The sequence below is a fragment of the Lampetra fluviatilis genome, chromosome 15, assembly GCF_964198595.1.
Source record: "Lampetra fluviatilis chromosome 15, kcLamFluv1.1, whole genome shotgun sequence".
Taxonomy (NCBI): domain Eukaryota; kingdom Metazoa; phylum Chordata; class Hyperoartia; order Petromyzontiformes; family Petromyzontidae; genus Lampetra; species Lampetra fluviatilis.
In genome coordinates, this window is record NC_136289.1 from 8,564,853 (window position 1) to 8,592,143 (window position 27,291).

General features: G+C 47.3%; 1 protein-coding gene across 1 annotated transcript in view; it reads right to left on the reverse strand.

Moving 5' to 3' along the window:
- LOC144936179 (lipopolysaccharide-responsive and beige-like anchor protein) overlaps positions 1-27,291 on the reverse strand; it is a 287,536-nt gene that overhangs the window by 175,716 nt on the left and 84,529 nt on the right. Inside the window, exon 33 of the mRNA XM_078863117.1 lies at positions 12,828-12,889. Coding sequence (XP_078719243.1) covers positions 12,828-12,889 — 62 coding nt within the window. The remainder of the gene's footprint in view (positions 1-12,827; positions 12,890-27,291) is intronic.

The following is a 27,291-nucleotide window of genomic DNA, read 5'->3' on the forward strand; positions in this document are numbered from 1 at the left end:
TATGACCATGCTTCACCACGCTGGTCAATGCGGGTCGGTGAAGGAGGGAACCAGCACCGGTACAGATATTCTTTGCTTCCGATGTTAGCCGTGGTCGGGAATCAATTTCAGGTCGCGGGGTTCATAGCTCGGTGCACAAACCACTGCGCCAATGCTTCACCCCAATTTGGATTTAGACAGCAGTGTCTGAATGTGACAGCATCTCAAAGCGCCGTACAGAAAGAGCGGGACTGTTTGTCTTACAGAGGGAGGCAGATGGTCATAGGCAGAGGAAAAACGCAAGGCCTTAAAAGTCTGGACTTAAACAGGAGTAAGGAGTGGACATAACTTTGGAACTCTTCAAAATGAAAGAGTTGAATCTTGATTTGAAGCTTTCGTGACTGCAGGAATCCATACCCTTTGGTTCTTTCGGTAAGTCACGTAGGTAAAAATAAAACAAAATAAATCACGACGTTTCGGTAGCAACACGAGCCATCGTCTTCAGGTGAAAATCGCGACAGCACTTGACGTGTGCTGCGAGCAGCACGATGTCTGCTGCCTTGTGAAGAGAAGCTTGTGGTCGCGGCATGCTATTGAAACGTCGTGATTTATTTTATTTTATTTCTACCTATGTGACTTAATGAAAGGGTTGTCAATGCGATTGCTCTTGTTTTTTTGTGTATAAATATCAGAAGTGGAGACAGACCTACAATCGGTGTAACGCTGATTAACTTTAATGTATTTGCGTTTGAAAGACAGATACCCGGCACGGTGGGGTCCTGAGCTTCAAGGTTTTAGTTTTGTATGCCAGTATAAATTTACAAGCAAGACCAGCAGTTATAAAGAACATTGATTATACAACATAAAAATATACAGACAAGTGCTTATTATGCTTGATTAAAGACACTTCTTATAACATACACGTAATTAAGCACACACAATAACACTGTCATATATAAAATGCTCCCTCGCCTAATTGGCGATGCCTTAAACGTACAGTATATACTTATCATCATGTCTCTGTTCAGCAATGGCCACCGATTCAAATGCAGGCTTTTGCGTAAGCTACACAGGCTCGGGAGGGGGGGGGCAAGGCGGTTTATGGCAGAAGATGGGAAGGGAAGCATCAAGATCGCGTCGTACGCGAACTGTGGGCGAGATCTGAGACGATGGTTGCTTGTGAAAGTACCATTTTTACTGCTTGTTTTTCAGCAACTGGGCCCTGTTAGCATACTTGTTTTAATCCCGTGGGCTGCAACTAGCTTAGTAGCGAGGGCTTTGCAGCAAGGCCCTGCTAATCCGGGGGCTTGACGCGCGATAAATCTCGCCTCTCACCTTTTTGTTTGAAAGCGTTTGGCGCCCCTTTTAGCCAGCCCCTTGCGCGCGTTATTTATGCTGTTTATGCTCAGTAAAGCCCAGCACGCGCCAAGTGCTCGGATTCCAAGCAAGCATTTATAGGCCCCCCCCCATTCTGACAGCATCTTTTTCACACCCAGGGATGCCGGGGCACTCTGCTGAACGGGCGCTCTCATTTATCCGCCGTTTTCAGCCGCACTGCAATTTTCCAATCTGCCGGCTCCCTTATAAGTACGACTTATGATGTCTGAAATTTTTATTACAGTTTTAAGCCCCAACGTATGAATCACGTGAATTATTATTTGTCAATTGCGAGAACTATATTAGGGAAATAATTTCATTATTTGGGCAGGACGCGTCGCAGGGAAGGGATTGAGGGGCCGATGGTCAAGAAGAATGAGCGGCCAAGCACGGCGATGCAACTGAAAGGAAGTCCACCAGGGGGGATGGAGCAACAAATGAGGCTCGTGTGTGGGTCCGAGGCAGATTTCACATCACTGGAATGCAACGAGATGGTAACGGTTTTTGGAGGCCTTCGTCCAGCAGTGGATTGATCGTGGCTGCTGCTGGTATAAAATAATGGAATTCCTATCAAATCTTGGCGCAGATCAAACTTCTATTGTGCAACGAAGGAATTGTTTTAGAGTACGGACAGAAAGAAAGGGAGAAAAAAAAACAACACCGGACAAATTATTATCGATATCGTGCGCGGCACCACGAACGGCCACTACCACTACCGCTGAATTTGAAACAGAGCAAGGTGGGGGGTGTGGGGGGAAAGAGAGGCGGCGGGTTGATCTGCAGGGACCGGCAGACCCTCTACGGGTGCCGGTATCATTGCTCCACAATCTGCGAGGATGGGACAGTGATAAATTGCGGCTCGAGTTCTGGAGACTCCGCGATCGATACGGAACGCGTCGCCGCCTCGCCTAGACCGGCCAAGTGAAACGAGCGGGGGAGGGAGGGACGCGGGGGAGCGGGGGGGCAGCCGAACAGCCAGACGCTGCTTAGGACCAGAAATGGACGATCAGAAAAGGTCGGGACGTGACACGGGGGGGTAACGAAGGATAAAATAAAGTGTGCGAGCGGGGGGGGGGGCGTCCGCCCGAGAGAGAGAAAACCGAAGTGTAATTCTTTAAATGAGATATATATTTTTATTAGTATTGTAAAGAAAATGGGAACAAAGACCATTATGGGAGTGAAGGATGGAAGGCAAGGGAAAAGCAATGGGACTATAAATCAAGCTAAAGAGAGGCTCTCGTAGGTCGATTGGTTGGATTAGTGTTGGGAGCGAGACCAAGCGATGCCAAATCTCCAGCAAGATGCGGTGCGCCTCACCAGGTTTTAAAAGACGGTTGTTTCAACTTGGAGATACGAACGTACAGGAAGTGGAAACAAAAGGAGACAATTGTACAACAAAAAAGGAAAACTTAAAAGTATGAGGTATGATATTTTTTATGTATTATAAGCTACAGAGATCAAACTAATAGCATATTGGATTATAATATCAATACATGAATGCGTTCATCTATCTGCGTAAGCTACAGTCAAACTCCCTCTGCTCAAACGAGCATGGAGCGGTTATTCAACTCCACTGGCCGCCCTGCCCCAAAAGGTGCAAATTCCACATTCCAACTTCACGTCCGTGCGACGATCGCGTAACGCACGACATCGAAAGCAAATCAGTAGCGTCATCGCGACCACACGCCTGCGCAAGCTGGCACCACGAGAAACACCGACACCGGCTTCTCGCGCCAATCAATGCCATCGCCAGGTGCCCTCCCCGCCCACCATCGCCCGCATCCGTCCCGCAGACAAAGGAAGCGCTGAAGTTGCGCATTCTGAGGCCACGGCGGAGACGCGGGGAGCGCCTCTCCATCGGGGGCAGCCGCGGCCTGGCGTAACGATGACGGATGCTCGCTTCCCGCGCGAGGTCAAACGTCCTCTGTAGCTACCGGTGCTTGCGGTCTGAGAGTGCCGCTCGCCGCAATGGCTGCCCGCCGCAAAATAGCAGTGTCGATTGAAACTTACAGACCGGTGCCTCCCGTGCAGTGTTGTGCCGTGCCTGCGATTGGGATTTAACTACACGATCGTGCAAGCCGGGTCTTTTTTATAGCGGTGATCATCAGGGTTGCAAAATGATGATCGCATTGGAAGGACCTCTTCAACCATTCGACAGCAAGTTCAAATCCCGGTCATGGTCAAACTAAGCCCAATTCGTCTTGCCCGGGCCGGTAAAGTGAGTGGTGTCAGGTGAGCGCCACTTGGTGGGAAGCCAGCATTCAGCTGTGCGTTTAAATGACTGGTCTCTGCCAAAGAAATGTGGAGTTTAATCGAAATTGTGGTGAATGTTGACAAATGTTCCCCTTCATTCGATTTAGTTTTTCCAAAACCCGCTCGAGTTTCCAGTCCGTCTCATCGAGCCATGGATTCTAATGCGCCGATCGTAGTCTCGACCGAGCAGTTATCACTGGGACACCACCCACAGGAGGGACCAAACTTGACCCAACTTGCGTCCGACCTGCTACTTGCGAGGCCCCTCGCGCCTTCAACCAAACGCAATGTTCCGCGACGCCAAATTCCTTGACGAGCGATTCATTCGACTGTCGTCGTGGACCCTTGATTCACGAACGTATTCCCGCTGCGAGAAAAATCCCACATTTTTATGGCATTTCCTTAACTGCTTCAGTGCCAATGATGGATACGTCAACTGCTGTGAGGGCGCATTCGCTGGTGTTTTATAACCGCCAGGCTAAAAGACTTCGGATTGTGGCCAACAACATCCGTATACCGCGGGGCAGAGAAAGGCTTCCTCAGTTAGACGACGTCTGCCGGTTCATAGAACGGCCAGTGCCTTCGACCACGGCACAGGTGCACAGGCACCAGGGTGCGCGTTGGTAGAGCAGCTATGTTTACGATTTAAACACGCGCGTAGGACACGCGAGGGAACACACTGCTTTTAGTAGTTCACGATACACGCACTGTGTACAAACTCTTGTTGGGGGTCGCAGCACCGCGAGGGATGGTTGACGGATTGGGGAGGCCTTCATCCAATGGTGGAGTGATCACGGCGGATGATGACGATGACGACAATGATGATGACGTGCATGTCCAGTCAAAGTGGTTTCCCGCTCAACTTCGTGCGGGACAGCGCTCATCTCCCGTTGACAGCCACGGTGGCAGAAATGCGACGTTCCCATGGTAGGAAAGAGCCTTCCCGGTAGGACTAGCACCCATGACTGCCTCAAGTTAGTGCTACTGTGCACATGCACCTACTGACTTTACAAAATGCATCGTGTCATATTAAACAAATTCTTTGGCGACACCGCATTGACCTTCTCTGCTGTGAAAAAGGGCCATTGGCCCCAAATGTTGCCTGCTATGCACCTTTTCTTTTGAGCGCAGTGTATCCAGCGACGTGCCAAGTTGTCTTCATTGCACGATGTGGTTGCTGCATTGCGTGCATGTGTGTTTACATTTCTACCCCACGACTTACATGATATAACCCTTACAAGCTACGCGCCAATTGTACCAGGCCCAAAGCCACACAGAGAGACAGGCTGAAGGAATGAGGAGACGTTTGTGTATTTTAAGTGACTATCCAATGCAAACATGTTATGCATTCTTGACATCCTCAGCAGACAAAAAAAAGTTGTCTCCTTTCGCCCTGTGCAGCACACACACCCCCCTCTTCCTGCTGCTCTGTGGATCATCATCCCAAGCAGAAACCAACCATCGTCTCATCCCCGATACGAATATAATCATCATCAGTCACGCTTAATCCACCGCTGGATGGAGGCCTCCCCAAGCCTGCACCCATCATCGCCCATGGTCCTGCTGTGGAACAATAAACTATTTATAAATAAACTATTTTATTTTACCAGGTAAGGCCCCGTGAGCTATGTAGCTCTTTATCAGAAGTGACCTGGCCACAAATGGTAGCGCAACGAAGAGGCGTATTATGTGGACATGAACAGCAGCCAAATACTCTAAACGCGTGATGTTGATTCGGGGAGGGAGAAACCGGAGGACCCGGAGAAAAATCCACGTGACCACAGGGAGATCATTCAAACTCCAAATATGCAGACGTCAGGGTCAGGATCGAACCCACGAACTCCTGAATACCAGGCAAGGTAGTTAACAGGGGAGTCTCTGAACTATTCTTTACTCAATCCCTCCAGCCTCTCTATCTCTCTGCTATGAAGAAAGGCCATTTCGCGAAACATAACCGAGTATATTTCTCTTCAACGCCACGGCGTTATTGCCAAATGCGTTGGCGTTTTTTGTTTTGTTTAACGCGAGTAAAATCGGTGTGTTGAGTTCGTGTAAGTAGCCTTAGCAGATATCACAATCTCCCAGGCGGGATGGGACTCGGACAAGAAAGCAATGGGTTTGGCGCAAGATTTGCTCCAGAGGCCTCTCCCAACCCTGAGAGATCCTCTCCAGCGCTGCCACGCCGCTGTCAGACCACAATGTGCTACAAAAAGACAAAGATCCCCCTAATAGCCTTAACAGACTGTAGGGGCAAGTGCTGCTAGCGAGCACCTATGAAGGCCGGAACGGTACACGAGGGGGTGGGTGGCCAGCACCACGCCCGACCGCCTTTGTCTCCCCAGTGGCGATGTTTACACACCGCACTGGGTACTCATTTAAGGCTGAGTCGACCTAGGGGAGGCCCAGGACCGGTTCAGATAATCGTCACTGGGTGTTGGCCGTGAGCGGGAATCGAACTCGGGTCGCCAGGTTCGTAGCGCAGTGTGCTAACCGCTACACTACCGCTCCCCTTACAATGCGCTACACACACACACCCACACGCACGCACCCGTGTGATGATGCGAGTAAGCCTTGTATTCACGAGCCAACTCGTTATCCCAACAGCAGCAGCTGAATATTCGGGGCTTATCTGAAGGGGTGTAGCGATAGCGATAGCGTCGTAATACTTGTATCAAGCTTTGAACACGCGGGACTGGAGAATGTACGCAAGTTAGAGAGGCATCAGATTGACTGTGAAGAGAAGTTAGGTGGGCGAGTACGTATGTTGAACTTCTTTCGCAGTGTACGTAGCCAACCATGCTAAGCAGAGGTGCGGGGGAGCGGTCGTTGGTGGTCAACGTCGCTGGGACGTCGGTCGAAACGAAGGTCACGGTGGCAGTCGGAGGAGAAAACACCCCCAAAAGTGCACGTCCGCCGAGGAGACGGAGCCATTCGATTGGCGCCTGTGCAAGATGCTCGATGGATTGCTAACGTTGCAAGACGGTGAGAGGTGGGGACGACTTGGGGACGCAATCGTCCAGTGGATTGAACATGGTTGGTGATGTCAATGACTTTTTTGCTTCAGAGGTTAATGTGTTTCAGCGTTCCAACAGAAAAAACAGCCCATACAAGTTACTCGCCTTTCTCTATCCAAATGTAGCATTCATTTGATCGTAGAGTGGCAAGATCCCACACTTACCTATTTCTGTGCATGCCCCTATAAGTTGCTCGTTCATTCAGCTCTTGGGTAAGCGAGCACACGTTGATGAGCGTGCAACTCTTATTGTAACCCAGGTTCATCTCAAGTGCGGAACCTTAATGCATTGTGCGCGAGCTCCATTAAACAGTTCAGTCTTGGATTTTCTGTAAATATGTTTTGGTCATTGTGCATTGTGCAATGCGCATGCTTGTGATGGATATGAATTTTTGTGGAAGACTTTTCTCTCGAGGCAAACTGACCTTAGAATGCGAGCCACAAAATGTTGACTAAGAAAGGTAATTTTGATCCCTATCGCCGCTACTAAGTTTCATTTTGTTTGTTGACTGTACATGAAGGTAAAGGTGCAGCCCTGAAGTTGCTGGCTCATGCCACTGCTGGTGGAAAGGCCTCCACTACAGGCAGCTCTTGAGAGCCCCCCCCGAGTAGGTACTTTGGTCTACTCATCCACGCTCGCCGCATTTTCTTCCAAGAGGTGGGTGTACCCACACTTCTCCCCACCACACACATTCGACCGGCCGATGGACTGACTGCGGTGTGCCTATTTAACTGACTGTGGCGGACACAGACGCAGGAAGATTTCAGAAACCTGCCCCCCAATGTTTCAACTGCCATGTAGGGAAATAGAACCGGTGACCTCTGCATTGCAAGTTCAGCGTGCAAACCATTACACCTTGGCAGAAGCCCCTATTATCGAAATATGCATTTAAATTAGCTCTGTGCATACTTTCTCATTTAAGAAAATGACTTTCATTTTTCATTCTACGCGTTTTCAATCCACCGGGACACATTCAAATACCGCATGAGAGAAAAAAAAGGAGTTGTTGCATGGGAAAGGGGGCTTTGACAATGGCAGATTTGGAGTCGCTAATGTATCCGACCCACGAATTAACGCAGCACATTTCAAGCACGGCGAGTTGAGCGATGGCCCCTGATTAACGGCGGATGCGTCCGCGCGCACGAAACAGCACAATAAGTCTGCGCACAGACCGACAGCCTGGCTGACTGGAACAAGTCTGCGCAGAGTCAAAAGATGAATTTGTTTAAATATTTCCCCGTGATTTAGTTTGCCCAGCTGTACAGGCCCCCGATTTTTTTTTTGCGGGTGAGGGCGGGGGGCGAAATTCCTGCAACGGATAAGGTAAATATTTCTCTCTGCTGAACAACGTGCATCGTGCCGGCGCGTGAATGCGCGTAATAATCTATTATCTTATCTGTTTTCCGAGACCGTGGAAGCAGCACAGGTTTCGTCTTGAGACCGAAAACCATCAATCATTGTTCGCGTTATTTTTTGTTTTAGGGGCCACGGCATAATATTTGGAGTACGGTTAAACACCAGCGGTCAAACAATTAACAAGATATATTTCTCAAAATCAGTAACTAGAAACTAAAAACTCGCAGCATAGGGTGGGGGTAACCAAAATCGCATCCATTATATAGTTCAAGGAACAGCTGAAATTCTCCATGAAAAGTAATAACTGGATTTTTACAATAAGTAAAATAATGCTTTTAGTGTATTTGGCAGCTTATTGGCATTGCAGAACATACTGTTCAATTTTACTTATCTGGAGGTAAATATCAGTTTACTTTTTATTACATCCACACAACTCGTGGGATAAACAATATTAATATCCGTGAAGCAGAAATGCTTTTCTGAGTCTCAGGACTCATTTAAGCAGCAGGGTCCCCGTGTTGAGTTGTTTGATCGATTTCAACATTGAGCATTTCACACAGGAGCGAAAATCCAAGTCACTGGAGACAACCCATGCATACAAAGTTAGTGACACTCAAATCTCTGCAAAGATAGATTTGAGAATCTGTTACATCACGGCCTGGCCACGTAATATTGACCACCTGTAAATGTTCAGTATTTTACGACGATGTTTTAAGCAAGCTTACAGTTTTAAGCACGGATGGAAACAATGTTTTCAGGCCAAATCAAAGTTCTGCTTCTCATGTAGTTGTACGTATCACAGACTTGGGGGTCAATTATCATTCCATTTATTGCTGCGTGGTTCGCTAACATTACAACGTGGTTGCCGTTCATTAAGAAACGGCAATTCTAACTGGATCTGACCCCAGGTGTAGAATATTAAATCGTTGATCGGGTCGCACGAGAACATGGATCTGAGAATCTACGATGCACTGGATCGTTACAGGAGCAAAGTACAACAAAAGCCAAACTGGAACAGATTGCACAAGTCACTCGTAAGTAATGCTCGCGGATGAGCAGCTCGCAACGAAAAACGTCCGATCTAGCAGCGTGAGCGGAGGGCGACGACAACGATTTAAGATGAACGCAGTGCAGCTGCGACTCCTCTTCCCTTTACACCGCCGCGTTTAGCTGTTCAAAAAAGGACGATTGCAAAGAGGGAAAAGGCAAACTGTGGCGGGCGCACGTGCGCACGCAACGGCGTTGCAAAAGCTCTCTCAAGGTCACGCATTAATATTCATTTACCTCGTTTTAATTGGCACCGAGGCCGTTCAAATTGCACGCGCGCAACATCCTCGCATATTAATTCCTCCCCCTGGTGAGCCATCGCGTAAGAAACACGCAGCTCAACATTAATAATTCTGCGTGGCAATGTAAGAAGGGGTTTTTAAATTGTATTTATTAATCATCCCGAACTCTCTAATGAGCCAAACATTATAAGAACTGCCTCCTCTAAAGTGTAACGAATGGGGGGAAAACTTTCATTTATAGCTACGTTAGAGGCCATTGCAGAAGCCGCATGGTTCCCGAGCAGTGGAGACGTGGGAAATGCGGCCTTATAACAACCATAAACATCGCGCTACCGGTTATGAAGCACAGTTTCAATTGCTTTCATTTAAATTAGAACAATAAATCCCTTTTGAACATGAAAGGATTTTCTTTTAAAGGGAGAATGAACGTCGCACGTCATCACGTGGCGTACGAGTTGAGCGCGTGGAAAAGTAAACGGTGTTCGTTTAAATATTAAATAACAGAGATTTGCAGCCGTCTGTCGATCCGCTGTTGAACGAAAGCCTTCCCCTGCCCCAGGCCTTTTGGTCACAGGGATTATTTGACGAAGCTCAATGAAAAATGGGCAATTATGGGTTGGTGAAGTGGGGAGCGCGGGGGGCTAGGAGACCGAACCAAATATTGAGTCGTCACCGATTTTCATTGTGGCTGGCAATCGGCGACAACTCAGGTTGCCAAGTTCGCAGCGCAGTGTGAGAGAACCACTGGACCCGCGCCCCGCTGTAGCCCTGTCGGGGGGGGGGGTGTCATCGTTCCACTCAGGAAACGGTAGATAACAACACCTTGGAGTTCTCCAAGCGCATTGGACAACTCGAAAAGCGCGGCCTCCCCGTTCACTTGACCTTACATTTCAGCCATGGCCTATGACCATTCCTGGGAACAGCCGACAAGCGTTAGAACAACTGGTTCATTGATGCTGACAGAGTATAGCAGAGGTCGGTCAATGCTCTGGCAGATGCAATGTATTATCTTAGAGGCTGACAAGCTTGTGCTTTTGCTTGCAAGTAATATTTTAAAATAATAAAAAACTCTACTTATTAGGGGTGTGGCGGGTAGCTCAGAGTTCAGAGCACTGAGTCGAGACCGCTGAGATCCTAAGATCAAACCTGGGCAGCCACCCATGGTGTCATGCTCTCTCTCTAGCGAATGGCAAGTCTGTGCAAATCACACGTCCAAGTTTAAGTCTGCGAGCCATGCGATGGCTTCGGGAGTAGCCAGGACGAATAGTGCTCAATCAGCCGGGCAGTGAGCGTAGGATGTAGTTTTTCGGGTGGCCGCAGTCACACTGTGGGTTGTCTTTAATTCTCCAGTTGTGGAGGTCATCCTAATCGACAATGAGTCCTAACAAAAAAACGTTAATTTTGATCTTGCATCAAATTTGACCGAATACCAAATCTGACGAAAATCAGTTCGACTGTCATGTGGCAATCTCACAGCAGGGGGTACGGGGAAACGTGTGGGCCCTACCGGGCAAAGCACAGAAAGGCCACTTGACAGGGTTTTTTTTCCGGGAGAAATCCCGTGACACATGGGGCGCAATGCACTGCGAGATTTCAGAGCGGATTTCTTCGGCCATGATGCCGGAGCTCAGGTGGCATACATCAGTGACAATACCAACATTGTTTTTTTTAACTCAACTTATTAACTGGTGTGTTTATATACGAAATGATGGTTGGCCGGGAGACACGGCTGGGACGCTAACGTCAGGTTGTAGGCAGCCGGGGTCACGTACCATCAGATTTGCATCACAAAGGTTACCAACTTGTGCCGTCTGCTGCCGCACAGAAAGCAGCTTCTGCAAACACAGCGTCGGTCGCGCACGACAGAGGGTGTCTTCCTAACGCAGGCCCTTCCTCGGGGGAGCGCGCCACTGACTAATAACTTAATGACGACATAACCACATCACGGGCCACATAGCAGGGGCTGCTCAAGCGTCCAAGGGGAAAAATAAGAGATGAGAGGGACAATTACTTGATTGTAATTGTTAGGAAAACAATACCGATTTATTTTATTGCACTGACAAGGCCCCGTCCTTGAGAGTACTCGTACCAATAAAGTATGCTAAACCAGAAGTATTTCTTTTGTTACAGCAGCTGACTTTGCCGATGAGACCCAGAAGGTTGAAACCTGTCCAGATTGAATTTGTTTAAACAAATGCTGGTTAGCGTATGCCTTACAAGACCAAAAGGGCAATGGACTAAATGATGCTTTAATCTTATGTGGAGAGTTAGGATGGAAGTGGATTGCTTTACAATTAATTAAGGTCGTACAGATACATCTATTTTTAACATGTATACTTTCCCGAGCAAAGTTTCATAATAGATTTTCAGGTCAGATCGTGCGAGTAAAATGCGTGTCGTAAACCATCCTCCACCCAACATCGCCACTAGGGAGACAAAGGTGGTCGGGCATGGTGCTGGCCATCCACCACCTCGTGTGCCGTGCCAGCCTTTCATCGGTGCTTGTGAACAGCACTTGACCCCACAGTCTGTTCAGGCTATATGGGGGATCTTTCGACAGCCAATTAACAAAGTTGTCACGTGATGAACAAACGCAATAATTTACTTCTACTCAAGTAGCACCGACGGTGCGTTGCTAGAATTCTGGCAGCTGCCAGGACTCAATTATGAAAACCGAAAACTAAAAACACACGAGGCATTCCACAGCTTCGCCCCCATTCTTCGCAGGTAAACCAGAGACAATTTTTTGCATCTAATTCGCATTTGTTTTGCGTCATTTGTGTTTTTGTTTTGTAAGGGCCACGCTGCCACGCCTCCCGACCACCCCCCACCCACCCGCTGCACACCCCGTGACCCCGGGTAACGAAAAACTGACCGTCAACGACGAATCATTTGCGTTCGACCGGCCGAACGACGCTGTACAGATTCAAGCAGCACCTGACTCAACGACCGATCCCGCACAGAGGGACGGCGCCCAATCGGAGGCGGGCGGGAGCCCCTTGACGGGCACTCACGCTAAGCGCTCTCGGTTGACTTGTGCCGCGTGCAATTCCACTTCCCCCGCTCCTTCACCCACTGCGCTCCGCCAATTTGCATGGCTTCCGCTATACGACACCGACAGCTATTAGATACCCTGGCCGGACGAGGCTTATACGGTAATGACTTTTATTTAGCCGTATACCCATGATGATACGCGCACGAAAGAAAGTTAAACGCTAACAGCCTGCGCCACAGCCGCCGATGCCGCCGCGCCGTTTCCCCTGCGCGAACTCGGGACACTCTACCCCTCTAAACGCTGCCACCTGTTCAGCCAATTAATTTGGCAGCGTTCGGAGAAGGAGAGGGGTGTGTGAGGGGGGGGGGGGCTAGGGGGGGTCCACGTGCGGAGAAAAATCGAGCCGAGATGCGAACGTCACGGGGATGTAACGCAACCCCCGGTATAGCAGGAATGCGTGACCCCTGTTGATTTTTGGCGGCCAAACACGCGCGATCGGGTGGCAGCGATCAAAGGGCGTCACGCTGGCCGAGGGAGACAGAGCGAGGGCCGGGGCTTTATTACCTGAGAGCACAGCAGCATGACCAGCTCCACCACGGACGTGCTCGACTTAATGCTTGCCAGACCTGCGGGAAGAGAGGCAACGGGCACGTGAGTGCGTGTGTGCCGCCAATGCTGATGATGATGCCGCCGATGCCGATGTCGCGTATGATGTAGCCGTTTTGGATGTCTCGTATTGCGTCTCGACGCACGTAACTTTACAAACACAAGAAATTAAGCACAAACTTTGAATGATAATTGAAATTTTTAAAATAATAATTGCTTACAGCCCGGTCATCAATCTACTGCCCCTTCCCACGCCGTGGCGATCGTGGGGGTTTGTGTGACCTCACTTCGCCACGCCGGTCGGTACGGGTTGGTGAAGAGGGGGTGAGACCAAGGACCGGTACAGACATCACACGCCACTGGTGTTAGCCATGGCCGGTAATTGAACTCGGGTGAGCGGGTTTTGAGTGCAGTGCATTAACCACCGCACCACCGTTCCCCACCTGGCTAGAGATAAAAGGTTTACTGCGATTGTTAAGAGCTGCTCGCTAAACTGCGACATCAAAATGTATTTGATAAAACAGCCAACACGAACATAAAACACCTCAACGCTTTGCTCAGTAATATTGCCTTATAACAAGTATATCGGTTCTCCTTATTTGTGTTTGAGCGGCGACTGCCAGCGCAATGACATTTTTGTTCACCCTCAACAACAATGCTCCCTATTCGATTACCAGATGGCTGTGCTGACACAACGACACTTGCGAAACATTTTTATGATCTCATTGGCCAAGCCTCTTCAACCGGTGCTCGTAACAGCGCTCTGTGGGAGGCGCTAACGATGATATCATCGCCACTGTGATTGTGGGGGAAGTGTTTTTGCTTCCCCATCGCTCCTCCGTTGCACGAAGCAACCTTCCCTTATCCCTGGGATATCGCTTAGTAAGCACGGCACATTTCTCTTGACAGCCTGAGAAGTTAACGTGCATTCATTCATTAAAAGACTCGGTTCATGGACGTACCATTTGAGTACATTTATTTAATCGACTGATAGGACTTCACTGCAAAACACACATCAAGCAGAGGCGTATAGATATATAAATGAATGTATTTAAAAGGTCATGTAAATGTTTACATACTATAATTTAAATGCCAATCGTTCATTCAGGAAAGCTTCACTGCGTGACAGGACCTTTTTTTCCAAGAGGGACCTGCATCAAGACGTTTAGCTCATTCCAAAAATTAGTTTGGCATGTCGGTAGCTTCAACAAAAAAACCCATGGACATATCATCCGAAGGAAAATATCTCACCATATAGGAAGGGAGCAGGAACTGCCTGGACATTTTCTTGCCTTACTCATTTCCCAGGATGGCGAACTCAAAAAAGAGGACGATCCTCGGAAAACCGGGCCAAGGTGGTCAACCCTGCGCGGGCAGGAAACCAGAGTACCCGAAGAAAACCCACACATATCTACGATGAGGGGGTAGCACTCAGTTCCAGTGTCTGCTGGTCGCGTCACGGCCCCACCTGTGGAGCACCTGGAAAGCCCCGGTTTGTCACCCATCCAACAAATAATCAGGCTCAAACCTGCCAAGTTTCCAAGATCCACAGTGCAGCAATGCTGCAGTGCACAAAAGTTAAATATACAAAGTAACTTGAACAAAAAAAAACGTATTCCAACATTACAGCAGACAACAGCTGTTGTGCCTAAACATTTACGATACCCGCAAATATGCCGCATTACACTGGCCGTATTTGACCTGGTTAAGCGAATGTCTACTGCATAACATTAAAAACAATACATACACAAGTACAAGATCTTCAACTTAGCCGTATATAATGTCTGGGCAAGCACTATCAGTGAGCACCTATTAAGGCCAGCAAGGGCAGACAAAGCGGCGGTTACAGCCAGCACCAAGCATGCCTGGCCACCTTTGTCTCCCCATCAATGAAGCTCATACGCAGGACCGGGTGCACATAGGCACTCGATCAAATGAACTTGAATTGCACCCGGTCTCATCAGACCTCGGGGAAGCTAAGCCGGTATATGAGCCTGGTTCGTACAAGAATAAGACACTGCCTGGAAATGCCAGATGTGTTTTAGGCCTGGGCTATGAGATAGCCAGCAAACTGCAGAAAAGGCAATGGATTCTCACATCTATCCGTGCGGATCTTTCAGCATTATCCTCCGCCCCAGCCCCCTCCCCCATATCCGCGATTGCATTTCTCCGGTTAACTCCTGTTTCGTCCGCAGTGCCAAAACAACACTTATTCACGGACGAACTGACCGAACATCCCAATGTGGCAGGACCCTCGTGAAAGTGGAGCTCGAGACTCGGAGAGACGTCCTCACGAGTAACGAGTAAACCGGCAGAGGGGGGAGGGGGAAAGGCATCGTTATCACGAACACACATGTACGCGCGCGCGTGTACGCGTTTGCACTCGCAACAGTGAAAGTACTTAATCGAATATAACGGGCACGAGGCAGACATACTAATGGCCGGGAGAAGGCTATGAATTTTCTCCGAGGTTTTCATTAAAATGTTGCAGGCGCCCCAGGATCAGGTGTCTCGCGCTCGCTTCCTGGCCTCATGGAGCGGGCGGGTTTCCCCGACGTTAAATTCCCCGCATGGCGCGCGATAAAAAAAAAAGCTCGCGATTCCCAACCGAGCAACTCTCAACCTCCTGTACGCGAGATTCCTCTCGATGAGGTGGGCGGAGTGGGGGGGGGGTAGGGGGTTTCTCACTGTTGTTGATCATCAAGACTCCAATCACCGGACAAGTCAACATGTCCGTCAAGAATAGGCGACGTCTCAGGCAATGGCCCCCTTCTTCATATAGCGTATCGTTAATGTGCTATGAAGAAGGACCACATATCACAAATAGCACGCCAATGTCATTGCACGGTCCGCCAAATGACACAATCGAAGGATCCCGATTGCACGGCATCAAATGGTGAAGTGTGGGCAGAGGGGATCGTGAGAGTCTTGAGGCTGAACTAAAAGAAGGGAAGGAGTCAGTTGTGCAGATGGCCAAGGGTGTGGGGTGGGTGAAGGCCTCAGATGGCAGGGGATGGGCTAGGAAAGATGGCAATGCAGTTTCACTGCTGTTGCATCACGTCCGTCAATCAGGAAACAACTTAAAGTCTCGCTCTGCCGTGGCCGTATGACTCGGAACAACATGGGACGGGACCTTTTCATTCCATCAGACGAAGCACGTGGCCTCGGGTGGAGCGGTGGCAGAGTGGTTAGCACACCGCACCATGAACGTGGCAAGCACAGTTCGTTCAACACCTACAGCTAACATCAGTGGGGCGCCATGGTATCTAAACTGGTACTGGACCCCCCCCACCACGCCCCCACACCCTCACCAACACACCCTCACCAACACACCCTCACCAACACACCCTCACCAACACACCCTCACCAACACACCCTCACCAACACACCCTCACCAACACACCCTCACCAACACACCCTCACCAACACACCCTCACCAACACACCCTCACCAACACACCCTCACCAACACACCCTCACCAACACACCCTCACCAACACACCCTCACCAACACACCCTCACCAACACACCCTCACCAACACACCCTCACCAACACACCCTCACCAACACACCCTCACCAACACACCCTCACCAACACGGTGAATTATGGTCAAGTAACACCCATGGCCAACACGTTGGGGGGGGGGCTTTAGTGCAGAAGTGTATTACCAAAGGGCTGTAAATTATGACACTTTCGATGGAGGTAATCTTGGTTTAACACAAGTCCTTGCTCCAACACCAAAACAGACCCGTAAAGTAAAATGACACGGAGGAGCGGCCATTAACATGCACCTAAAGCGTTGACAGACACCCAAGCATGCGTTGTTGTGTACGTTAATGCTGCATCGTAAATAGTGAATAAGAAGAGTGGATATAAAACGTGGACATAGGGTTTGTATATTTACGTCACCACTTATTTATCTCGGGCTTCATCTCAATAAGAAAAACAAACTTCCTTCCTGCGGAATGGAGATGCACTCCCCCAAGCGAGCTCCACTGCGAAGCCGACCTCTTTGTCACTGGCCAGTTTGTATAACTTTGCGTAAGCGTGAGTAACTTCGTAATTTACTTAACGCGAGGCCTCCCACTCCTTCGCGAGGCCAGAGATAAACAAGTGTCGTCCTCCAAGCTAATTCTCACGCTCGCAGTTATTTTCACACAGAATTGAGCCACCGGTGCGCATTCCAGTTTGTGCCTCTTTTGCCGAGATTTCTTTGAGCGTTCCTCATCGTCAATATCACCATCATCAAAATCACGACCAACCATGTTAGATCCACTGCTAGACGAAGGTCTCCCCCCCAAGCAATCGCCATCGCTCACGATCACGCGAAGCAACGATCCATCTCGATCCTGCACACGAGCTGATCTCACCTCTCCTCGGTGGACGAACGAACTCCATGGCGCGTTCCCTCCTGCGAGCGCAACTCCTTAAATTTGCACCGTATTAATAAATTGCGTTGTGGTAATGATTTTGCTGAGCGTGCTTGACAAATATGTAAATGCTTATGTTTTTACTGCTTGGAATCGGCTGTGCCATCGTAAAGTTATCAACACAGCGGTCACCCCGAGCCAGAACAGCCGAGCCATGAAACTAACCATTCGACTGCCTACTTGAACGTGAACTCCCTCCGTGCACCCAGAGACACAGCTCACCCCGCGACGTGGCCAGGCAGTCCCACTTTGGACAGTTGTTGCAGAGGTTCACGGTTCAAATCCAGTAGGTCGCCCCGATTATTACTGCAGGTGTCATTACGTTCAGAATACTACAACGTGCCGTCTGCTTCACAAAGTGGATGTCAAAGATCCCGTGAAATAATTTGCAAGAGCAGGAAAATTGTGTGCTGGTGTCAGGGTCCAAATTTGCCAAGTTCTAAAATCACATTTATAAATTTTGATCATATGTCGCAATCACTGCCCCCTAATGACACACCAATAGCCCAGGTCACACATATAAATGAGACTATCCTGGTCTCTGGAGTTCTCACCATGTTGAACAAAATTAACTCGAAACTTGGGCGCTACTCGGCTGCCAAAGCAGGTTCTGCTCGCGAGCACCTATGAATGCCAGCACGGCACACGAAGCAACACTCATCGAAGGCTGAGGCCCAAGGTCCAGTTCAGAAATCACTCTGCACTGATGTTAGCCAAGGACTGGAATCTAATTCACACGCACACAACTATGTGCAACATGCTAAAGTAGGAACCACTGCAAATGTTCGTAATAGTGTGAGCCGTCCCACGTGTCATTCCACTCCAGCGTCACATCACAGAGGGAGTCTGGGGCTTGGGTGCAAAATTCACCAACTTGACAAAAATGCGGAATTTACTTATCGTGCCACAGCAAGTGAAATAAGAAACGCTGCAATGGAATGTGTTTAGATTAACACCGCGCATACTTAATACAATAAACAACTCAACAAAATTCTAGATTTGAAGTTTGTGATTTGAACTCAACAAAAACACACGCTGTCTTTGGAGCATATGAGGCGACAACAGTGCAGCTTACGGACAAATAAAAGCCACCCATACCCAAGCTGCCGGATTAATTTCCGAGAGAAAAGGGCATTTGTAATACAAACCTAGCCCACGGTCCAGGCTTCGAGAGCAACTCATCAGGTTGCAGAGTAATCACGAGACAGTAAGAGCTTGCTATTGTATTTAGTTGCCAGGAGGATGCTACTATCTCGGTTTCTCAACGCAATCTCGGTGGCCTCACACTCTCAGTCAGGCAAATTTGGTGACACCCAGCACAGCATGTTGCATTAAGCAAATGTGGACTATTTTGGCTTTTCATTTGTTATGTTGATGTCATATTCTTAGGTTTTTTTCGGTAAAGTCACGTAGGTAAAAAAATAAAATTAATAAAAGTAAAATTAAAATAAAATAAAAATCACGACGTTTCGGAGGCAACACAAGCTTCCGTCTTCAGGTGGAACCGTCACAGCACGATAGCTGTGACGGCACGATAGCTGTGACGGTTCCACCTGAAGACGGAAGCTTGTGTTGCCTCCGAAACGTCGTGATTTTTATTTTATTTTACTTTTATTAATTTGAATTTTTTACCTACGTGACTTTACCGAAAAAACCTAAGAATATGAATCCTTGCAGTCACGAAAGCTTCAAATCTAGAATGTTGATGTCAGTGTACATTTATTTAGTATCCTGTTTTGCTGTAAATATGTTTTTTTCATTCAAATATATATATTTCATGTAGATAAATTATATTGCAACAAAATGAGATGAGAATGCTCTGATGATAGCTATAATTGATCCTTATGGCGGTACCCCGGGATACCAAATAATACTAAATGGCCGAGGCAATTAAATACTTTATTTCTGGGACACTATTTTTTACAGGGGTGTACTTAACTCCGCGACTGGGGTACCAATCAATCCGAAATCAGTGCTACTCCGCGATGTCGAAACGCAGCGAGGACGATTCCGCCGAAACCCTGAACGCTCGTACGCACCATAGTGGTGCATCGTGTACAGTTCATCGAGATGAGTCGATTGCCGCATCGCCGACCATCAACAGACTAAAAATGACTGCATCACGGACATTATTCGAGAGCCGGGGTACTATGGTGCCCCGGGGTCCCGTCATAACATTTAATTCATAGCTCTTTGTCAATCCGTTTCTGGATAAAGGCTGCCTCCATGCTGTGCTGCTCAAAGGTGTTGTTCGACCATACTTCACTGCCGTATAGTAATCACACAGGCAATGGTAATAATAATAGTAATCCACATCGGCAGGATAACTGACACTCTAATGACAAAATGTAACAGCATGAAAACAAACCAATGCGGATCGATGTTACGTTTGAGGCTCAATATTGTAACCCGGCCACTGAAGCCAAATTAATTAACACTGGACATCAATTCCCTATCACAGTCATTCATGTGGTAAGCACGAGGGTTGCGTTTTAATACGAGCGCCTATTCCCCGACACTGGGGATCGTCGCAATCTATCACTTTCTGGAGCCGCGTCGCTCTCTTCACTCGTAACGGTGCCACTCCAATTAATCGGCGGCAGCACAATCAGGGGGGCGACCACCGGCGCACTGCGGAGTCGATCGCTCCGAGATTAAACGGGCCGCAGCGCCACCACCGCCGGATCCCGATCTGCCCCTCGCATATTTGATACGGGGAAACGTCGCACCGACCTCTGACCCCCCGCGCCCTTCCCATCTGCCCCCTCGCGAATGCCGCCCATTAATCACACGCCGGCCCCTAGGCCGCTCTCACTCAGCCCAGCATGATAAACGTGGCAACAAAAACAACATCAACAACAACAACAACAAAAACCCAGCACATGAAAAAAAACCTCCGGCTATCCCCCCCGCCCAATCCTATATATTTTTGCTTTTTGTTATTTTCTTCCTAAACTACTTTGACCCGTGGATGTGAAACGAATGGCAAACTTTACAGAAAATAAATGGTGCCCGTCCAGCCACCGGGGTGATGGATAACACGCAGAGGCCGGCAAGGCCTCCTAGAGAAGTCCCCGTTTCCCCTATTACTGTACTCCGGCTGGGCGCGACGGGCACATTTTTTTTGCCCGTGCATAGACGACCGCTGGTTCACACCGCGATCGTTTTCACGGTTCCACAAAAGCTCGCAGGGAACAGGTCAGCCGCGCTCTGATTTTCTAGAAAGGCGAGCAAAATAAAATGCCAACCACCACCACCATCACCAATATTAATAATAATAATATATTGTTCGGGTGATTGATTGAAGAGCAGGGAACTCCTCATAAGAAAATTGAGAATGTCACTCCTGGCCATGGCCAACTCTGCGACATCAACCTAATCATTTACTTGTATTCTCATCAGTCAAGATATATCCACTGCTGGATGAAGATGAAGACATACCCAAGCCATTGGCATCGCTCGGTCGAGCAATGAAATAATCCATCTCGTTCCTGCTCACAAGGCAATTAAATTGATTTAAAGCTTTCGTGACTGCAGGGATTCATCTTCTTGGTTCTTTCGGTAAAGTCACGTAGAAGGGAAGTAATAAAATAATAAAAATAAAACATAATAAAACAATTCTCACGACGTTTCGGCCACAACACAAGCAGCCGCCTGAGGACGGCTGCTTGCGTTGTGGCCGAAACGTCGTGAGAATTGTTTTATTATGTTTTATTTTTATTATTTTATTACTTCCCTTCTACGTGACTTTACCGAAAGAACCAAGAAGATGCAATTACATTGTTCCATCTCCACGGCAACGATCTTCTTGGACGCACTCACTCCGTGGGCTGCCATTGCATCACTCATCTCACTCGTTGGTCATCATCCCTTAAAGCAATGTGTCCCACAAAGTCCAATTATTATTCAACACGAAGTTTCTGATTAGCATTTGTTCAGCGATTCATGTGTTTCTCTTTCTCTCTCTTACTGTAACACAATCAGCGTCTCTCTCCATGCTCCTTTATACACCTTCTAACTTTTGTTCTGTTGTCTTTGTCAGTGTCGGTGTTATTGATCGGTATGTCATATCTCAAAATAGGCACCGATTGGCGTATATCAGTAAGTAACTTTTGATGGTTAAAGTTACTGTTCCAGAAGCAATGCAATCTAGCTCACCTGCTTATTATGAGGCGTTATAACACCAAATTTCAACTAAAATATGTCATTCTGGAACGCAACTCTTACTAAAACATTCTAAGAAACAGATCATATTAATTACCAGCTGGATGACTAAACGAATTGAAGCTTTAGAGCGAGTGTCGTTGTTGGTCTCTTGTCTGTAATGACAAAAATTATTTGTCCGAAAACTTCAACGCTCCGGTAACATTTTTTTATCAGAAATAGCAGCGCTGCGTCGGCACGAATCACTCCGCCCGCGCACCGCGCGACAACAAAAGAGACCAATCAGACGGCAATCGCTCGCCTCTGATGGTAATTTCATTGACTCTGCGTTAACGAGCAGCATGGCGGGTGCTGCAGCCCGCCGCTGATTTATGTTTCAATCATGGGGTGCGGCACGGCGGGAGGTCATGGGGGTGACCCCTAAAGAGCACGGGGTCGGCAGGGTGGCGGCACTCGTGTCCCGTAAAAATCCCTCTCCTTGAGAGGCCGATTGATTTCAGGAACCCCCCTCAACAGAAAACAAAAAATGGAGAAAAAAATTATCCCATTGCCCATCCTGGCTCTCCCTCTCCTCCTCTCTCTCTCAACGCTAAAATAAAAACGTGTTACAAATCCATTGAGGAATGACATGTTGGTAGAAGAATAATAGAAATGTGTGTGTATGTATAGTGGGGGAACGGTAGTGTAGTATCTTCTTGGTTCTTTCGGTAAAGTCACGTAGAATGGAAATAATAAAATAATAAAAATAAAACATTATAAAATAATTCTCACAATTATTTCTACGTGACTTTACCGAAAGAACCAAGAAGATGAATCCCTGCAGTCACGAAAGCTTTAAATCGAAAGGTAGTGTAGTAGTTAACACAATGCACTCCAAACCCAGCAAACCGGGTTCGATTCGTGGCCACGGCTAACACTAGCGGCGAGTGATAAATGAACTGGGTCCTGGGCCTGCACTCGCTTAAACTCAGCCTTGGAATGAGTACGCGATGCGGTGCAAAAACATCAGCAGTGGGGAGACAAAGGCGGCTGGGTGGCCTATATGATGGAGGGGGTCTTCCGCGTCGTGTCCGTGTGTATGTATAAAACATTTCAGATCAATTTACGGTGCTTTGTGTCTTCAATTTATTTTCAGGGTGACGAGCGATTTTTCTCTCGAGCAGTGCTCTCCTCTGACCTCCTAAGGTGGCCTTGTTTCTTGTTTGCTTTTAATTGCTCGGCTCTTTCAAGGCACCCGGAGATTAGCGCTCCCCATTTACGTGGCTCCAATTCCTTCGCTGCGACTCTGTTCATTATTTTTTGAAACCCATTTTATTGTTTCCTCCCTAATGAAGTACATCTCACTTTTGTTCACAACCCTGCGTTTATTTGCCTACGGGTTGGGGCGTCTGTGGAGGGGGTTCTTCTGCACGAGTGTTCATAATTGCGCCGTGCAACACGCGTAAAGATTCAGGCAAGAATAAACAACGTGGAAGGATTTATCGGTAACCTAAGGGAGAATAAAATTGTTACGGCCGATTGTCAATCCACTGCAGGGTGAAAGGCCTTCCCATACCACACTGGCCATGGGTGTTGTCTTTGACCGTACTTGATCACGCTGGTCAGTATGAGTTGATGAAGGCAGAGGCAAGCACCGGTTACAACATCACTGCTCGCCACCTATGATTGCCATGGCCAGGAATCAAAATCAAGTTGAATGCGAGGATTAATGAGGAGATACGGGAAGGTGCAGGAAGGTGTTCATAGTTTGAGGTTAAAACATTGCGATCTGTACGTAAAACTCAACATTGGCACTGAGCTCTGCATTCTCAATCGGTTCACAGCCCGCACTCGATTCGCAGATAAGATATGAAATTATGCCATAAAATAACTTACAAAGTCGCTATGGCAGCAAGATAACGGGGCGAGATAGAGCTGTAGTAAATACTGAGCAGATAAGATAAAGGAGATATAGTTACAGCAGGGTATGGCAATGTGACACGGACATATTGATGGTTATGATAACCATGACAGATGCATTGACGATTCTTATAACCATGACAGATGTATTGATGGTTATGACAACAACTAATAGGCAATTATGCAGCCAAGACCCATGTGATCGTTAACAAAGACAGATGCAGGGCACTGATAAATCAAACACGGACTTCGGAATCTGTTGGCAACAGTGTAACATTTTCTTTTTCAACCTGTCCAGGAGCAAATAACAATTTTACCAATATGGAAATGACAACTGGAGACTAAGAAAATAATTCCATCCAACATTATTCTTTGAGCTCCTTAGTAATACAATGTTAGCCATGCCCTCAACCTTCCAAGAAATGAAGTCTCTGCAGCCCCCTTGCAGAAATGGCTGGGTTTCTATATACCAGATAATGCAGAGCTGGAAATAATTTCATCAACAAGTCACCCAGCCTCCATTTTTCCATTTCTGCATGTTTCCCATTTTTGTTCCTTCTTATTTTTGTGGAGATTGAAAATGTTTAACCGATTTTAAGATCTCGCATATTGTGTCATAATTTTGCAATAATTTAACAACTGGAGATGAAATAGATCGGTTGATATTCAAGTGGAGTAAGTTTATTGAATCGTTCTCATAACAACATTTTCATAAAAATATGTACACGGGGGGGGGGGGGGCGGGGGGGGGCGGCTGGTATGTTTGGCCGAGGAGCTGCTCACGGACACGTTAGATCCGCTTCGCGATTCACGAGCTCTCGCGTGCTACTCGGACCGGCAAGGGCCCTCTGAGGGCTCGTGACATAAGGCAGGCGTCACCACGAGCCCCCCGCCAGCGAGCCGTGCGCGCTCGGCCCACGAGGGCCGCCCCCCTAAATGAACGCCGTAAGTGGGCCCAGGATTTAAGCGCTCTGTGTCCCAGTCGTCATGGCGATACAAATTCTAGCAGCGAAGGTTGTTTTTTATTTTAATGGCATTTTCCGCCTCCTCCTTTCACTTTGTCGTTCGCCCATAAAAGTCGTGAATCGCTTTTTCTTGCCTCAGCATTTCAGAGGTATCTGATAAAAACATTAACTACTGTATTGTAGGCGCTGGAATGGCAGTACGGTAGTTAGCGTGCTACGCCACAAACCTGGCGACCTGGGTTTGATTCCTGGCCATGGCTAACGAGCATCAGCGGCAAGCAATATCAGAACGGGTCCAGTCATCCCACAGTCACGCACAATCCTCCCACACTCACCAGAATGATAAAGTATGGCAAAAAACAACTCCCATGACCGACATGAATTGGGAAGACCTTCACCAATTGGTGGATTGAGAATGGCAATAAATTATATAATTATTTTTTTGCAGGGCAAGGGGATGTGGTGGGCAGCAGAGGCCAGCACAGCAACATTCATTGTTACACTGTACTTATATGCTACCAATTAACCCACAAAACGCACAGTGTGGGGAGACCCATTAGCAGTGCATTGACAAAAGGGCTGTACTTGTACATTGTAGGAAAAATATTTAAAAATACTTTAATCAAAAGTCATCAAATCTTAATTTAAATGTAAACAGCGTTGTAAAGACTAATTCAAAACACTAAAAAATTACGGCATATTCTGGATATGTTACGTGGCAAGGGACTGCATTTCCGCTGCGCAACAGACACAAATCTCATCTCGGAAGAGAAACTGCGGGAAAATAATCGTCAAAATGAGGTCTTGGTGACGTCTGGTCATGTCAACAGGCGTCGCCTGTGTTTGGTTAAAACGTACAGAATTCACAAACGCATATCCCTCGCACTACAAATCTTGTTGACCTACAGTCACAGATTTTGTCTGGCGGGGGGCCATGCAGTACTGAATTATTACAAATATACTGCTTAGGAATTCATAATACATTAGCACGGGACGATCAGGTTACAGGCACCGTGATGATTTAAGCCACCAATTTTCCCAGTTCGGTTTTTACCCCCAAGCCCAGCGCAAAGCAAAATTTACAGCAAAGATCTGCAAGCGATTGCAAAGTTTGCCAACTTTTTATAGTTTTTTTCTGCAACCTTAAACCAATTTGATAAATTTGTTTTAAAACATATTTTCCCCCTTTTGCGGCTTGTAACTAATGGCTTGCCAACATTCCAAAGTGCAGCTTAATGTACAGAAGCTTGCGCTAAAAATAATACAGATAAATAATAACGGGCCGAATTGAATTAATCAAGGTTAATTAGCCAGAAGCTTGTTCGCAAGTGTTGCAAATACGAGTAAATCAAAGGAATGCTGATATTTATAAACTAACATAGTGATAGGTTATAAATCAAAGAGCTCAGATTTGTCAAATTAAAGTTTAATATATGTGTGTTGAGGTATCATGGCGATGAAATTACAGCTCAAAATGTTTCCTGAACGTTTGTGTCACGTCATATGTAAAGTTTATATTTGGAAACAAAGTAAATTTGATGCCATTACCTAATACATCAAAATATGTACAATATACTATTTTTTTTATTGGTTTTAGAAACAGAGCAAATGTTCCATCTGTGGCCCTGAAGAGTTAAATCATTATTAAGAGTGTAATTTCATCATCGTAATCATAACCACGGGCAAACCAACATCTATCCGCTGCTGGATAAATGTCTCCCCAAGCTGTCACCGTCTCTCGAGGTTTCACCATGACATAGTCATTAAGAGCACCATCAGCAAAACAGCAGTACACTATGAGATAAGACGATCCCCTAGGCCAGCGCTTCCCACCATTTCTGGACCCATGCACCACTGTCAACACTCAAAACATATTTCACGAACCACTGCACCGTAAAAAAAAAAAATCTGGTGTTTTATAAAAAAATAAAATCGTAATCTGTAGCAGCTCCGTGGATGACTTCCCACGGTCCTAGCGTACCACCACCAGCAGTACAAACGTGGACGAGAGATTGAAGACCACTATGCTCTAGAATACGGAAAGCGACTTCCACGGCGATTGGTGGGGGCAAGTTACGAGGGCTTCATCTTCTTGGTTCTTTCGGTAAAGTCACGTAGAAGGGAAGTAATAAAATAATAAAAATAAAACATAATAAAATAATTCTCACGACGTTTCGGCCACAATGCAAGCAGCCGTCCTCAGGTGAAGAACAGGTCCCATTCAGACGCCGTCTTTCCGACAGACCTGTTCTTCACCTGAGGACGGCTGCTTGCGTTGTGGCCGAAACGTCGTGAGAATTATTTTATTATGTTTTATTTTTATTATTTTATTACTTTCCTTCTACGTGACTTTACCGAAAGAACCAAGAAGATGAATCCCTGCAGTCACGAAAGCTTTAAATCGAAATTTACGAGGGCTTCTGCTAAATGTGCGAGTCAGAAAGACAGCAAGACTCGATAACATTTCCTAGAGAACTCTAAATCCTCAGATGACCGTGCCGAGAAACAAAAACTAAAGCGCCAACAACAACAACCACAGACGAAGTCTCAAGCCAAAACAGAGCTAAGATTAAACACGCCGGCAATCTGCTTGCTTTATGCCAGCGTGGGTTGCGTTTCAGAATGTACGCTGGCATGCTTTCGTCAACAAATAAAAAACACTTGGCTTAAGGAGGATGTTACTTCGGATGAATATTGATAGCGCTGCTAATATAGCGTACGTTACATAATGAACTACAACCTAAACTATCACGGGAATCCTAACCATGAGCAGGCATTCATTCTGGTGGAATGGCCTGGACAGAGATGAAATAACCAATAAGTCGACGGAGACAGAGGGAATTAAAAAGATAAACAGATGGAGCGAGGCGTCTCAGCTGGCTGATCTTCTGCACAGCCGTGTGGATCATTCGTCTCCTTCCCTAAAGATTCTCAAACTTTGGTTCTCGCATCTTTTCACGTCCA